Genomic DNA, 16,262 nt, shown 5'->3' with positions numbered 1-16,262 from the left:
GACCTTTTTCCTTTAATTTTATTATTTTTAACATTATTTTAATGAAGGCATTTCAAAAAATTTGTGAGAAACTGAAATTAAGAGCTAAGTTTATTCTGGTGTAAAAAAAAATTTAAATCTATGCATACTGTTTCATAATATGGATTTGCCAAGAACTTTCTGAAAGTTCCTCACATAGTTGTAGATCATTTCCTTTGCCCTTTCTTCCATTGCCTAGTCTACCTGTTAAAGAGTTATCTCTAGGGCCCAGCATGGTAGCCTAGCAGCTAAAGTCTTTGCCTCGCACATGCCAGGATCCCATATGGATGCTGGCTCGATCTCGGGGGCCCTGCTTCCCATCCAGCTTCCTGCTTGTGGTCTGGGAAAGCAGTCAAGGACAGCCCAGAGTGTTGGGACTTTGCACCCCTGTAGAAGACCCAGAAGAAGCTCTTGGCACCTGGTTTTAGATCGGCTCAGCTCCGGCTATTGTGGCTGCTTGGAGAATGAATCAACAGATGGCAGATCTTCCTCTCTGTCTCTCCTCCTTTCTGTATATCTGACTTTCCAATAAAAATAAAATAAATCTTAAAAAAAGTTATCTCTAGCTGATTTTTACATCCATCTGGAGGTTAGCTGGAGGCATGGTGTGAGGACAGATATAAATTAACTTTTCTGATGATTCCAAATATTTTTTTCCAGTAATGCTTTCTTTTCATATTGTTTTATGGTGCTTATTTTGTAAAATTACTGTATTTTTTAGAAATAATCTCTTAGTATTTTCATAAAAATAAGAATTAATTTAAAAATACAAATGATAAATACATTTGGCGCTCAAACACCATGTGGTCCGGATATTAGTAACAATGAATAAAATTGTTGGAGCTTGTGCCATGGTATAGTAGTCTAAGCCTCTGCTTGCAACGCTGGCGTCCCATATGAGTTTTGGCTGCTCCATTTCCAAGCCAACTCTCTATTTACAGCCTGGGAAAGTAGTGGAGGATAGCCCATGTGTGACACCCAGAGGAGTTTCATGGCTCCAGGCTTCAGATCAGCCCGTCTCCAGCTGTTGTGGTCATTTGAGGAATAGATGGAAACTCTGTCATTCCTTCTCTCTGTAATTCTTTCAAATAAAAATAAAATAAATTCTTTTTTGAAAAGAAAAAAAAAAGAATAAAATCTTCCTCTGTGAACAGTAGCTCATGCCTGTGCTATTCAGCCAAGGAAAATGAAAGAGAGAGCTTTGACAGTTTAAGAACACAAAATGTAAAACAAAGAAAATAATGTTTCTACTCTGTCCCCATCAATCTCTTTACTAGAAGCTAATTGGCAGAAGTAAAACCAATTGGAGTGAATCTAGTCTTCTCTGTTTCATCTCAAATTCCCTGTCAGCGTCCAGTGGGGAGCCAACTAATTGGAAAAACAGCAGATGAAAGGAAGTAGGAATGAGGGTGTACAAAATTGCAGCCCAGATACAGACAGGGGAGATAATTAACCTCGTAATGAGAGAGAACTGGCCACGCTCTCTCCAGGGTGAGCCCTGGACTTTCTGCTGCTTTTATGCTTCTGTCCGCTGATACTCTGCGCTGCTTCTGTCTTCCCTCTGATTCATTACTATGACTACCGTCTTAATTCCAATACCCGCCATGATCCTTCGAACTGAGAAAAAGCCACACGTCCATCCACTTCCAGGCAGCAGTTCTCTTTTGTTGATTCTGACAGGACTATGACAATTACTTGCTTTGAGACTGGAAACTATTTGGCAATAAAAGATTTCAATTACACATACTCCCTCACTTGGACTTCATACCAAAGGGGGGATTAAGACATTATTAAACATTTTTTTGTAAATCAAATGAAATTTCTTATTAACTTTCAAATGTAGCCACAAATCTGTGAGACACAGGATTAAAGATCAGCTCCCTGGTCTCAGAGCTGATAAGGAAAACATCACATTTCTGGGTAGCAAATCTCTTTCCTGGACCGTAGCAACATCAGCTCTTCATGGTCTATTCTGCAATCTGCTAAAGAGTTAGACATCTGCTGTATTCTTCTAAAAGTCTTAAGCTGACTAGGCCTGTTTTTTACTTATCCCCAAAGCCACAAAATCAACTAGGAGACAAATTGAATACCAGTCTGTAGAATAATAAAACCATCGGAAAGGCTTATTTTTGATAGACATGTAGGATGTGTCTGTTGTCCTTCCTGGTAGCCAGAATTCCCAGCAATGCATTTGGATGCCAAGGTCTCCAAGTTAGCACCAAATTAAGTATGAGACTGGGCAAATGGGGACTCTAAAAACAGATGCAGTGTAACACATCAGCAAATATAATCAGTAGTTTCATGTCTAAGCAGAGAACATGGAACTTTTTAAAATGTAATAAATTAAGATCTGTGACTTGAAGCATAACAAGTTATTCTGATTTTCCTATTTGCATTATCTTTATTCTCAATTTAAAAAATAATAATAATACTGGTTTATATAGGAATCTTCAATCTTTATGGTAAGAGGGACAATTTTAGTTTCTTTGAAATCAGCAAGGACAATGAGGGTTGAATATACAGATTATTTAATTATGTATGAGAGAGACAGCAAGACACACACACACACACACACACACACACACACACACACACACACACACACACGGGCCTTGGACTTACAGCATTACAAGTAACAGAAATGGATGCTATGGCCAACCAAACCTCAAAAGCACCTGGAATTGATAGACCAGAAATTCCAGTAGGTTATGCAGAATGAGTATAAAGCAAGAAGGACGTTTTTGGTCTAAGTGTTTTGTTTTGTTTTTTAATTTTTTTTTGAGAAAGTGTTTTGGAAACAGGAAAATTGGAATGCATAACATGAATAGTTCATTGTGACTGATGTTGACTGACTGCTACGGAAAAGCTGTCCACAGTTTAGACTAAAAGGGATGAACACATTTTTAAGGAAGGGTTTGAAATTCAGGTTTTAATTGCAAGTTGATCTGTATTTATTCTTTCCAGAATATTTTGATGAGAGAAATAATAAAAACAAATTTTACATAAGGCTACAAAAACATACCTATCAAAAGTCTTCAAAGTAACAAGTCTTTTGAGCCCAACTATTCCTTTTCTAGGAATTATCTCAAGGTCTAATCAAAATACATGCAAAAGTAAAGAGATGAAGGTTCATTGTATTGTGGTTTATAATTAGGAAAAATGCAAACAAATTAAATGTCTAATAATAGGTGACAATTTAAATACTGGCACATTCACACAATCTAATATTGCATAGCCGTTAAAATCATAGAATTATAATTTTAGAATTACATTTAAGATTTGGAAAATGATCACATATATGAAGTGAAAAAGTGTTATGAAATAGTGTGACTCAATTATTTTAAAAGTATGCACACACAAACACACTTCTAACCAGACTAATATATCATAACAACATGAATGGCGGTTATTCTCAGGAAATAATCACAGACTATTTGAAGGGGGATATCTTCCAAGTTTCAAACATCAATTGCATTTATAATCAATAAACATTTTTTTTTTAAGAATACAAGTGAGGTCCCAGAAAAACACCAGAACCAGAGGCTGACACTGTGGTGCAGCATGGTAAGTTGCGGCTTGTGATGCTGGTCTCATATAGTGGATGGAGTGCAGTTCAAGTCTCAGCAGCTCCAAGTCTGATCCAGCTTTCTGTCCATGTGCCTGGGAAGGTAGCAGATGATGGCTCAAGCACTAGGGTACCTGCCACCATGTGGGAGACCTGGATAGAGTTCCTGGCTCCAGGCTTTGCCCTAGCACAGCCCTGGTTGGTGCAGCCATTTGGGAATGAATCACAGGATGGAAGATCTCTCTCTCCCTCTCTAGCTCTCTCTGGCTTTGTTTTTCCCTCCCTCTATTTTATTCTTTTAAATAAAAAAACACATAAAGCTTTTAAAGAAAAGAATATTGGGGTCATGTGTTCACTTTACTTCAGAACAATACTTGAATCATAATACATAAATCTATTTGTTTTTTTAAGAGATTAATTATTATTATTTTTTATTGGAAAGTCAGATATTCAGAAAGAAAGTGGCTGCAATGGCCAGACCTGAGCCAATCCAAAGCCAGGGATGCGGAGCCTTTTCTGGGTCTCCCACATGAACATGAATGCAGGGTCCCAAGGCTATGGGCTGTCCTCAGCTGCTTTCCCAGGCCACAATCAAGGTAAGTGGAGCAGCCAGGACCCACACGTGATCCCAGAGGATGCAAGCCAAGGATTAAGCCAGTAGGCCATTGTGCCAGGCCCAATGTGAGTTACTTTTTAAGAAGCTGTGGGCTGTAGAAATGGTATGTCTCAAGAATGGCTGGCTATTTTATTACCTCAAAATGTGAAATTTTTGGTGCTGGCATTAAGCCACTGCCTGTAGTTCTGGCATCCTAAATGGGAGCAGGTTTGTATCCCCGCGGTCCACTTCTGATTTGGCTCACTTAATGTAGGAAAGTGGCAAAGAATGGTCCAGGTGCTTGGGCCCCTTCACCCATGTGGGGGGTCAGGAAGAAATTCCTGGCTCAGCTTTTTTTTTTTTAAGATTTATTTATTTATATATATATATATTTTTTTAAGATTTATTTTTATTATTTTTTTATTGGAAAGGCGGATATACAGAGAGGAGAGACAGAGAGGAAGATCTTCCGTCTGATGATTCACTCCCCAAGTGAGCGCAACGGTCGATGCTATGCCGATCCGAAGCCAGGAGCCTCTTCCGGGTTTCCCACGCGGGTGCAGGGTCCCAAAGCTTTGGGCCGTCCTCGACTGCTTTCCCGGGCCACAGGCAGGGAGCTGGAAGGGAAGCGGGGCTGCCAGGATTAGAACCGGCACCCATATGGGATCCCGGGCGTGCAAGGCGAGGACCTTAACCACTTGCACCACCGCGCCGGGCCCGATTTATTTATTTATATTACAAAGTCAGATATACAGAGAGGAGGAGAGACAGAGAGGAAGATCTTCCATTCGATGATTCAATCCCCAAGTGACCGCAACGGCCAGTGCTGTGCTGATCCGAAGCCAGGAACCAGGAATGTCCTCCAGGTCTCCCACATGGGTACAGGGTCCCAAAGTCTTGGGCTGTCCTCAACTGCTTTCCCAGGCCACAAGCAGGGAGCTGGATGGGAAGTGGAGCTGCTGGGATTAGAACCAGCGCCCATATGGGATCCTGGTGCGTTCAAGGCGAGGACTTTAGCTGCTAGGCCATGGCGTCAGGCCCCCTGGCTCAGCTTTTGAGGAGCAAAGCAGTGCGTGGCAAACCTCCCCCTCCAAATAATCCCTTTCTCTTGCAACTTTCTGCAGCTGTGCCATTGCCATGTGGGCATTGCCATGTGGCCTCTGTTAGGTTTTGAATTAGACCAGTAGCCATCAGACTTATATGTTGATTGTAAATCAAATGAAACTTAAACATTACCCACATGATTTATTTATAAATTATATAACCACACAAATTAATTACAGCATCAAACATATCTGGAAAATGTAAAAAAGAAGTTTTAAATGCGGAGATAATACAAAGCTCTAATATTTTCTTAAAATTCCATGATTTTTTTTTAATGCCCTCTACTTTGGACATCACCAGACTAGATGATTACAAACGATGAGATCTGATCCCACCAAAAACGATTCATCGAATGTGAATCTGAGTCATTTAGAATGACATTTCTCTCGCCTACTTTTTTTTTGGGGGGGGGATATATTTATTTTTTTGAAAAACCTGGTGGTGGGGGCAGAAGTGGGGGAGAAGTCAGAGAGCTCTTATCTGCCAGTTCACTCCCCAAATGTTCACAATGGCTATGAATGGTTCAGGCCATGGCCAGGTAACTGGAGTTCCATTCAGGTCACCCACATGGGTTGCAGGCATGGGTTGCCTAGTGCTTGCAGACCCAAGCACTAGGGTCATCCTCCACTACCTTCCCAGGCACATAGGCAGGGAGCTCAATGGGAAGTGAGCAGAGCCATATCCTAAACTGGCTGTCCATTGGGGATGCTGACATTACAGGCAGCAGCCCAACCTGCTGTTGCACCACAATGCTGGCTCCTGGTCTACTTTTTCAACTTACCTATACAGGTCAAAGATCATCCAGTTAATTGTCATATAAGTCATGGCATAGTATGATCATACAAGAAATATCTTCCGAGCCCATCCTGTGGCTTACCTTGCTGTTGTAGTTTGTAATCAGTGGAATATGCCTTCCCGATGATATTCCACACAGGCCTCAAGCATCCAAACAGTCCTTCAAGAAACCCACCGCTGCCACTGCCTGACCGGCTAAACTGAATCTTGACATCTTCGGTTCCGCCTGTGCTCTCTCCGTCCACGGCATGGCCGTTCCCCTGAGACATAGCCACCTCTGGTTCATCTTGTTCCCTTAGCTGAAGAACACTGTTCTCAAATTGGTCCCTGGAATCCTCGCTTACGCTGGTCAATACTGTTGCAGTGATGGGGCTGTTTATGCTGTCCAGCAGCTCTGTCTGCACCACCCCTTTCTCCTGCTGGTCCTCTGGCAGCCTGGGCGAAGGGTGGTTTCCCATGGCTGTGAGTTCATCTTGTAGTCCGCTGAGGCTTTTCTGCTCACTCGAGGATTGGTATGGAGAAGAGGAGCAGCTCAGGCGCTCCTGAGGGCTGGCCATCGTGCCATGGGTGTGGCCAGGGTCCTGAGATGACACTCAGAGGAGGGACAGAACACAGTTCTGATGTAAGAGAGGGCTCCAAAACCTGGGAAGACAGGGGAAGACATGAGATCATCCTTTCTTAGGATGACTGCAACTACACTTCTGTTCATACAAGAAAGCATTAAAACAGCAAGGATTGGTTAAATTGTGATTTATTTCACATGATGGTATTCTGTGCAGCAATGAAAATTATGTTGCATGAGCATCTACTGGGACTGGTGTGATGGCTCAACTGGCCAATCATTCATTGCAAGCACTCGCATCTCACATGGGCACTGTGTGACCTGGCTACTCCACTTTTCATAGCTACCTATTTGTGGCCTGAAAGGACAGTGGAAGATGGCCTAAAGCCTTGGCATCCTGCACCTGTGTGGAAGACCTGGAAGAGGCTCCTGGCTCTTGGCTCCTGGCTTCAGACTGGCTCATCTCTGGCTGTTGTGGCCATTTGGGGAGTGAATCAACACATGAAAGACCTCTCCCTCTCTGTCTTTCCTTCTTTCTGTAAATATGCCTTTTAAATAAAAACAAATCTTTTAAAAGTACATTTATTAATATGACATTAATATTTGCAAAGTAGGTTATATCTATATATACCACACTAACTTAAAAATGTTTTAAAGACAAATGCACAAATGGGCCTGGCGCAATGGCGTAGTGGTTAAGGTCCTCGACTTGCACGCTCAGGATCCCATATGGGTGCCAGTTCGTATTCCAGATCCTCCGCTTCCCATCCAGCTCTCTGCTTGTGGCCTGGGAAAGCAGTTGAGGACGGCCCAAAAGCTTTGGGACTCTGCACCCGCGTGGGAGACCTGGAAGAGGCTCCTGGCTTCTTATTGGCTCAGCTCCAGCCGTTGCGGCTGCTTGGGGAATGAATCATTGAAAGGAAGATCTTCCTCTCTCTCTCCTCTCTGTATATCTGCCTTTCCAATAAAAAAAATTTTTTTAATTAAAAGAAAAGACAAATGAACATAAAGGAAAAGACTGGAAGGATACATGCAAAGGATTAATAATATTGAAACCATTAGGGGTTTAGATTAGAAGGAATTTATATGCTTATAATTTTCAGGGTATTACATGCATTTTATATTAACATCTGTTATACTTTCCATCAGAAAAAATATTTCTTTTTCCACAAGGGAAATGAAATTGTGATATGACGTATATATTTTTATCAGAAACCACATCTTGTGTGATCATAAGTTACTACTCATGTTTTCCCTTTGCTTTAAGGTTTTTATCAGGTTTCACTTTCTTTTTTCTTCTTCTTTTTTAAAATTTATTTATACACTTGAAAGAAAGAGTTAAAAAGAGAGGAAGAGACAGAGAGAGATTTCCCACTCAAAAAAATTCACTCCCCAAATGGGTGCATCAACCAGGCTCACCCAAGAATGGGCCAGGCTGAATCCAGGAGCCAGAAGCTTCTTCTGGGTCTCCCACATTGGTGCAGGGACCCAAGCACTTGGGACCATCTTCTGCTGCTTTCCCAGGTACTTTAGAAGAGTGCTGGATCAGAAGTGGAGTAACTGAGACTTGAAACAGCATCCAAATAGATTGCCAGAATTGCAGGCACAGCTTTAACCATTACGCCACAAATCACTTTCTAAGGCATTCATTAATTCATGTAGATAAACATCTTGTATATATTACAAGACAAACCCTTGAAATACAAAATTTATTTTTATCGCACTGCACCAAATCTGGGCACAACAACTAATCCCCAAGTGTTTAAAATTTGTTCCTTTTTTGAGTAAGAATTATTTATCTATGTTATTTGAAAGACATAGCAACAGACAGAAGATAATTCATCTACTGATTTATATCCCAAATGCTCTCAACAGCTGGGGTTAGGCAAGGCCAAAGCCAGAAGTCAGCAACTGCATGTGGTTGGCATGAATCCAGGTACCTGGGTTGTCATCTACTGCCACTCAGGCACATTAGTAGGAAGCCTGATTGGAAGCTGGAATTCAAATTAAGCACTCTGAAATGAGACATGGGCATCCCAAGGAGGGTTTAACCCATTGTATCACAACACTCAACCACACATTTGTTCATTGATTCTTGCTTGTCCATTACCGCTATTTTCTTGGGATCACCTAATCTCTGAAAACAAAACTTAATTCTAAATTAGGGACCATTTCATATGAAGTCAATCTTAAATTTATCCAAAGTGTGTTTATTAGACATTGATTTTCTTTGCAAATCCCTACATAATGATTTTTCCTTCTGTATTAAGAAACTAGAACATGCTAAAGTCTAATTATAAGGATGATCTCACTCTGCAAAGGGGGAAAAGGCAGATTAACAAAAGCTGACACTTCAGTGCTGTTAATGAATCTTGAGCAGTGAATTAGGGGTCTCCAGGGAAGAGAGACGGAGCAGATGAATTAGTACTGGGGAGAAGCAGATGGTTCTAAGAAAAGGAAGGCAAAAGTCTGAATATGGTGGACTCAAATGACAAGCTTAAACCTTTTTGATTTTATTCTCAAAATTATGGCTATTCATGCATTTTTAGCAAGGGAGTAATCTGACTAGATTTCAAGTTAAACTCACTTCTATACAAGTAGAGGTTAGATTGAAAGGGAAAGACTGAAGGTCCAATGAGAAGGTAGAGAGTCCAGTCCAACTGCCTCGGTTGCCTTGTACCCATGCAAGTGTTACACTACTGGGAGAAAAGCAGCCTATAGCTGGTAGGCATCTTCAGCCTGGTTAATGCCAACTCTGTGTTAACTATACCAGTGAGCCAGCATAACTGCCCATCTTTTTTTTAAAAAAAAGATATACTGGAGGGAAAGGATGGGCCCTACACCCCTGCCGCTAGGCCAGGAGTCAGCAGGTCCTACTGAAAGATGAACGTGGGGCTTGCACCAGTTGGGAGGCTATGGATTGCCTGGGGAAGGTGATTTGGATATGTGTGGGAGTAGGGGCCACTGAGGAAGTACTTTACAAGTGTGGAATGACTTCTGGCAGTTTCCATAGGGGCGGGACCACTGCATTTTCAGGTACGTGAGAGAGTTGAGACCAGGTGGTGCAGAGAGGGGGAAATGGAGGGCATGTCTGGATCAGACCAATGCACCTGCTCACATGGGAGACCTGGGCTGGGCTATGTAGCATTCCCTGCTGCCCACCCGCCACCTGTGAGGTTTCTTGAGGGACTCCATAACTAAATCTCTGGACTTAAACTTCAGCTAACAGGAAAATCACAAAACACGAGGTTTGACCTTGGAGTACAAATGGGCTTCTTCACCTACTCATACCCATGCAGTGGACAGCATGCCCACACATATGAAGGACATGACATCCAGCTCATCTAGGCCAGCAGAGGACATAGAGAGTCTCAACATAAAATGGAAAGCAGAACAGGTTGAATAACTCTCCTGGCCAAGCTCTGTAGCAAGTGTCTGGGTGTGTGCATGCAGTAAGGTGGACTTGGTCAGCCAATAGATTCTGCGAAGACTTTCTCAACCCTGGAGTAACAAAACTAAAACATTTGAAAAATATCAAAACCACTCAAGTAACACCCTCAGAATATTCTTCCCCACACTGGGGTCTCTAAGACAACACCAAGTAGTCATCCACCATCCCTGGGTGTTGATGTAGTTTGACAACAAGGAGCAGCAGGTCCCCTTTCCCACCCTACCACAAATACAGGAGTTTTAAGCAGAAAAAGATTGAAAACATGTGTTCCACCATCTTTCCTTCAAAACTTGACCTTTCCAACCCTAATCAGTGGCCCACATGAACATACATTCTTCTGAACCATATAAACTACATTAAAAGTTAAGTGAAATAAAATAAATTAAAAAGAGAGGCAGAACTGTAGGATCTGGAAATTGATGAGACATTGGAGGGTGGGGAAAAGAAAGATGAAAGAAGGAAGGAAGGAAGGAGGGAGGGAAGAAAGGAGGGGAGAAAAGAAGAAAGGAAGAAAGAAAAAAGAAGGAAAGAAAAAATGAAAGCAATAAATGTTTTCTAAGAAACTGTTAGTAAATGAGGTATGGGATATCAGTAGAAGGTTTGAGATGGAAATAATTAGCCCAGTTATGGATACACAGAATTTAAAGGCTGTTGTGCATCATGCACTGAGCTAGATTTATTTACTTATGTTATCTGATGTTCAAAAGATATTTTGTAGAGTGGCATTTAAAGGAGGTTAAAGATGGAGGCTCAAATATCTCAGGGGCAGGAGTTCCAAAATCACATACACTGAATTTAAGATGTCCCTTATGAAATATTATGGGAGCTGAGCCATGCACTGGGATAGGCTCTGTGGCCAGAAAACATTCTTGTCAGCCTTAATATTTTTTCAGCCTTACTATTTTTTTAAGGTTTATTTTTATTATTTATTTATTAGAAAGGCGGATATACAGAGAGGAGAGACAGAGAGGAAGATCTTCTGTCCGATGATTCACTCCCCAAGTGAGCGCAACAGCCGATACTATGCCAATCCGAAGCCAGGAGCCTCTTCTGGGTCTCCCACGCAGGTGCAGGGTCCCAAAGCTTTGGGCCGTCCTTGACTGCTTTCCCAGGCCACAGGCAGGGAGCTGGAAGGGAAGCGGGGCTGCCGGGATAGAACTGGCGCCCATATGGGATCCCGGGCGTGCAAGGCAAGGACCTTAACCACTTGTGCCACCGCGCCGGGCCCAGCCTTACTATTTTTAATGATAAATATGACAAAGTGTTTTTCAGTTAAAAGAGTCCTGATTATATAAGCAGGTAGACCGGTAAGTACTGGTACATCAGCTCTCCAAAACACAACAATCCAATTTGTAATGTCTGCTGATGTCCCAGGTATAAATATTCCCACCATAGCAGATTTCAAGCTAGCAATAGCTCATCAGCCTATTTACAAAGTTTCTAAATATTTGACAACAGCTTTTACTAGTTGGCATGTAAGCCAGTTTCAGCACTATGTTCTTTGTAATACTGCCACTGCCATTTTACAAGAGAAGTAAGACACTTTTCTAGGGTCCTGTATCGAGTAAGTGAAGAATAGCTCAAAATCCAGATTCCTAAATCCCACCCCCCCCTTTTTTTGAACAACTCAGAGGAACCTGTTAGGATAATTCATCACTTCCTTCAAGTACTGTTAAAATGCTCTTCACTCTGATCCTTTGGTCTGAACATGTAATTCTTTGTGTAAGAAATATAGAACAGGTGATATTAGTCTTGTCTTTTACAGAAGGAAAATAAAGTCTGGAGAGAAGAATAGTGTATGCAGGCCACCGAGGTAGGACTGAATGCCAGGTTACTCTTCCTAATCTCAAAGCTCTCTCCTGTACTAGGTAGTCTCTGGGAGACAGGTCCTATCCTTGTGAAGGTCACCAACTATGAAGGAGCTAGTTATTATACTCGGAGAATTTCTCCTGACTCTCTCCATCCCGACAAAGCCCTCCACAACAAATAAACTATATTCTGTTGCAGAGAGCAACAGAAAGATAAAAAGCAAAAGGGAAGACAAGTCTCAACTCTCTATTGCAGCTGCAGCTGTTCTGGGAATTGATCCCCTCTCCCACTGCACGTTCTCTAAGCTTTGACATTACTCATCCCTTCTGCTTTCTTCCTCATCACTGACCACAAGCTTCGGCTGTCTCTCGCCTTTGGCCTTCTTGACTCCAAGCTGCCTTGTTTCTTTTGATCTCACACCATTGGACTTGGCCACTGTTTCCTGCATTTCTTTCTGGTCTGCCACTGTGCCTAGGACTCCTGGTTAAACTAGGCACACAGGGCACACCTTGTACTATCGGGTCACATCAAACCCAAGAATAGTGCAGGTACCCAAATGGAGATGTGAACTCTAGCCACATGCTTTGTCTGTGTAATTTATTATTATTATAACTATTTTTAAAGATTTATTTATTTTTATTGGAAAGTCAGATATACAAAGAGGAGGAGAGATAGAGAAGAAGATCGTTCATCCGCTGGTTCATTCTCCAAGTGGTCACAACGGCCGGAGCTGAGCTGAGCTGAAGCCAGGAGTCCGGAACGTCTTTCAGATCTCCCACGTGGGTAAAGGGTCTCAAGAGATGTCCTCTACTACTTTTTGAGGCCACAGGAAGGGAGTTGGATGAGAAGCAGAGCTATCGGAACACAAACCAATGCCCATATGGGATCCCGGCACATTCAAAGCGAGAACTTCAGCCACTTGGCTACCACGCCAGGCCCATAATTTATTATTTTTAATCAAACAATAGGACTTTGCATTAATGCCTAGCAAACCCTCCATTTTGTCAGTTTTAAACTCAAGTTTCCAACTCAGGAGCACCACACTGGTATATACATACACACACACACAAAAAATAGAAAAAACACACGTGTTTGGGAATCTCTTCTGCCCTCTGAGCTGTTAAGAATGAGAATGAAGTGGAAGTGTTCTTGTCAGCATGGAGAAACGGGTCTATTCAGGTATCATACACTGTTTGATATTTAAAGGCTCAAGGAAGGCAGGACATTGAAGGACCCTGCAGACAGATTGCTGCCTCATCCAACCAGCAACTAACTGGGGCAGAGCTGGGACAGGGCACCTCTTCCAGCCTCACTCCTTCCACTAGTGTGGCTGTCAGCTTATTCAAACTGCTGATGACAAAAATCACAGTAAGTCACACTGCTCTAGAAGCACTGAATGTACTATCCTGGAGGTACATGCAAGCACCTGCCCTGGTAGGGAGGGGTGACCTTGCTTCCACCAGCAGCAGTGGCAGGCTGGGTCCTGCATTCCTGCGGCACTGCTCTGAGAGTGGGTAGAGGTAAGTCAGGCCTAAAGTGCGCACTCAGATGTGGAGTCAAACAGGCTTCCCCCTGTGAACATCAAGTGCAACATGGGCCAACAATGTAGGTGGATGAGAGGTACAAGAACAAAGGGGTAGGAGGAAGAAAAATCAGCATCATGACTGTATTCAAATTGGATCAGAGCTGACTGTACATGCAAGAGGGTAGGAGATTCAAAACACACATACCTTTTGCCTGTGTTTGTGCAACACTCACACACTGCCACTACAAGGGGAAGAAACTTGGCAAGTGCAAACCCACAGGAATACCAAGGGCTCCACCCTCTGTCTGGCTGTCTTACACCCTTTCCATTCTTCTGTCCCGATCTAAATTTGGTGCAGTTTATCCCCATGGGAAGGAATTCTTTAAATCTACAAGTATTCACACTTAACAATGTATTCACAGGAGACGGAAAGGAAAGGAAGCATGAGCGTTAAATCCTAAGGGGCTGATGGGAGAAAGAAGGACCGCCAGGAGGGCAAAAGGATCAGATCGGTGCCCTCCCTGGGCTAGCAGGAGGCATGCTGGGAAGGCTGCGGCAATGGCAGCAGCGGCAGCAAGGTAATTCAGACAGCAAGTGCCGAATCTGTGCAGAGCAGAGCGCCCTTCTCTGCTCTCAAGGAGCACTTCCTTTTGCCCCGTGAATTTCTTGGCACCAAGAAGAGGAAGTGGTTTGTACAAAATTGGTAGACCAGAGCTGGAGACAGCAGCAGCTGCGCATTTGGCAGGGGTGTTGCCAGTTTCTGGAAATTACCTTGGTTTTGTGCCAAGATCCCAAGACACAGCACAGAAAGAGGAACAGAAGAAAAAATTCAGCCCACAAAATTGTGTGTGTGTGTTCTAATTATACAATTTTTTCCCGTGTTGTTAATCATGAAAAATTTTATCATGGTCATATTTTGATTTTTAGATCATAAAAATGAGTAAAGATTTAATTCCACAAATACAGTTTTCCATGTGAGTAAAATTGAATAAAACATTATTTATTTATATCAACAATGTTATTTAATTGAGAGGCAGAGAGACAAAAGAGTAAGATTCAGAGAGAGAAGGGGAAGGGAGATATGAGAGAGTGAGAGCCCCGTTTGCTGGCAGCCCACAATGGTCCCCATGGCTGAATGGCCTGGGGTAGGCCAGGAGACAGGCACACAACCCATGCCTCCCACCACTGCTACATCCCAGATTCTGACATGGCAGAGAGCTGGAGTTAGGAGCTGGAGATGGCAATCAATCTTCTCCCCCAAACCCCCAAGATTAATTTTATTTATTTGAAAGGCAGAGTGACACAGCAAAGAAGAGATAGAGAAATCTCATTAGTTGGTTCACTTGCCCAATGGCCACCACAGCTGAGGTTGAGGCTGGGGCTAGGCCTGGCTGAAGTCAGGAGCCCAGATCTCCATCTAGGTTTCCCACATAGGTTGCCCAAGCACTTGGGCCATTTTGTGCTGCTTTCCCAGTGCATTAGCAGAGAGCTGGACTGGAAGTGGAGCTGCTGGGACCTGAACTGGTGCTCAGCTATGGGATGCTTGCATCACAGGCAATTCAAACCTACCTTATCCTGAGGTGGGACAGGAACATCTTAACTATGCTCATTCTGAGTTAGAAAAAAATTAAACATTGCTGTAAGATTTAATGATCGTTGCTGAACTCTTCCCTAGCTATCTTCGCTTGGCACATTCTTGCCAATTTTTTAGACTGAAGCCCTCATGACCATCTTAGTCTTCTGGTCATTTCTGTAACATCAGTGAAGCAAGCTTGAGAGCATGAGAGATTTTCTGTCACTAGAGGCATCAATCCCACTTAAAAACTGGGATGAGGTTATTTGTTCATGGTAATGTGATAAAACGATCTTTCCAGGTTTGATGCCACTCAGCTCTGAGTCTCATTGTTTAAAAAAATGAGGTATCTTCACCATTCCAGGGTCATTAGCAGCCAGTTGACGGGAAGGGGTGTCTTCTCTTTTCCGGTGGCCATAAGATGAAAGTAGAAATATCTCTCTCCCTCCTTCCTCCCCCTGCCTATTCTATCCTCAAACACAGCAATGTGTGCTTTGATTTCCTCGCCTTTTAAAAAACTTTACCAAATATATATATATATTTTTCCAATGAAATTACGAAATCAGAGGTATGTATTTCAAATCAGATAGAAAAAACAGTCCACATTCATGCCTTTACACCTCATGCTCTGTTAACTGCCCTATCTCCTGACTCCAGCTGAAAGGACATTTAAAATCTAATATTAACTAAATCCATGGATCTAATTCATTCTGTCTTCATCATAACATTTCATTCAGCAAACATGCACTCAAAAATATTGATTTAGTGCTGACCAAATACCGATCTTTTTGGTTAAGGTTATGAATATTTAATTATGGTAAAGTATGCTGGATGCACTGATGTTCAACATTTTCTTCTATTTTCCCAGATTTGCATCATGAACACAGCATTATCTGTTTAACCAAGTTCCCAATCCAAATGTTTGTTGCTTTAAAAATATAGACCGGGCCCGGCGCGATGGCGCAAGTGGTTAAGATCCTCGCCTTGCACGCCCGGGATCCCATATGGACACCGGTTCTAATCCTGGCGGCCACGATTCCCATCCAGCTCCCTGCCTGTAACACGGGAAAGCAGTCGAGGACGGCCCAAAGCTTTGGGACCCTGCACCCACGTGGGAGACCCAGAAGAGGCTCCTGGCTTCGGATCGGCATAGCATCGGCCATTGTGCTCACTTGGGGAGCGAATCATCGGATGGAAGATCTTCCTCTCTGTCTCTCCTCTCTGTATATCTGCCTTTCCAATAAATAATAAAATAAAACTTAAAA

The 16,262-nt window shown here is 42.7% G+C and overlaps 1 protein-coding gene across 1 annotated transcript in view; it reads right to left on the bottom strand.

The window, feature by feature from the left end:
* Window positions 1–16,262, bottom strand: part of MAP3K13 (mitogen-activated protein kinase kinase kinase 13) — a 160,532-nt gene that overhangs the window by 41,825 nt on the left and 102,445 nt on the right. Inside the window, exon 3 of the mRNA XM_041002670.1 lies at window positions 6,160–6,719. Within this exon, the coding sequence (XP_040858604.1) occupies window positions 6,160–6,634 (475 nt within the window). The 5' untranslated portion in view covers window positions 6,635–6,719. The remainder of the gene's footprint in view (window positions 1–6,159; window positions 6,720–16,262) is intronic.

The sequence above is a fragment of the Ochotona curzoniae genome, unplaced genomic scaffold, assembly GCF_017591425.1.
Source record: "Ochotona curzoniae isolate NIBS_2020 unplaced genomic scaffold, NIBS_Ocur_1.0 scaffold_2587, whole genome shotgun sequence".
Taxonomy (NCBI): Eukaryota; Metazoa; Chordata; class Mammalia; order Lagomorpha; family Ochotonidae; genus Ochotona; species Ochotona curzoniae.
Note: the sequence above shows the minus strand (reverse complement) of the source record. Positions and strands in the feature narration are given on the sequence as shown.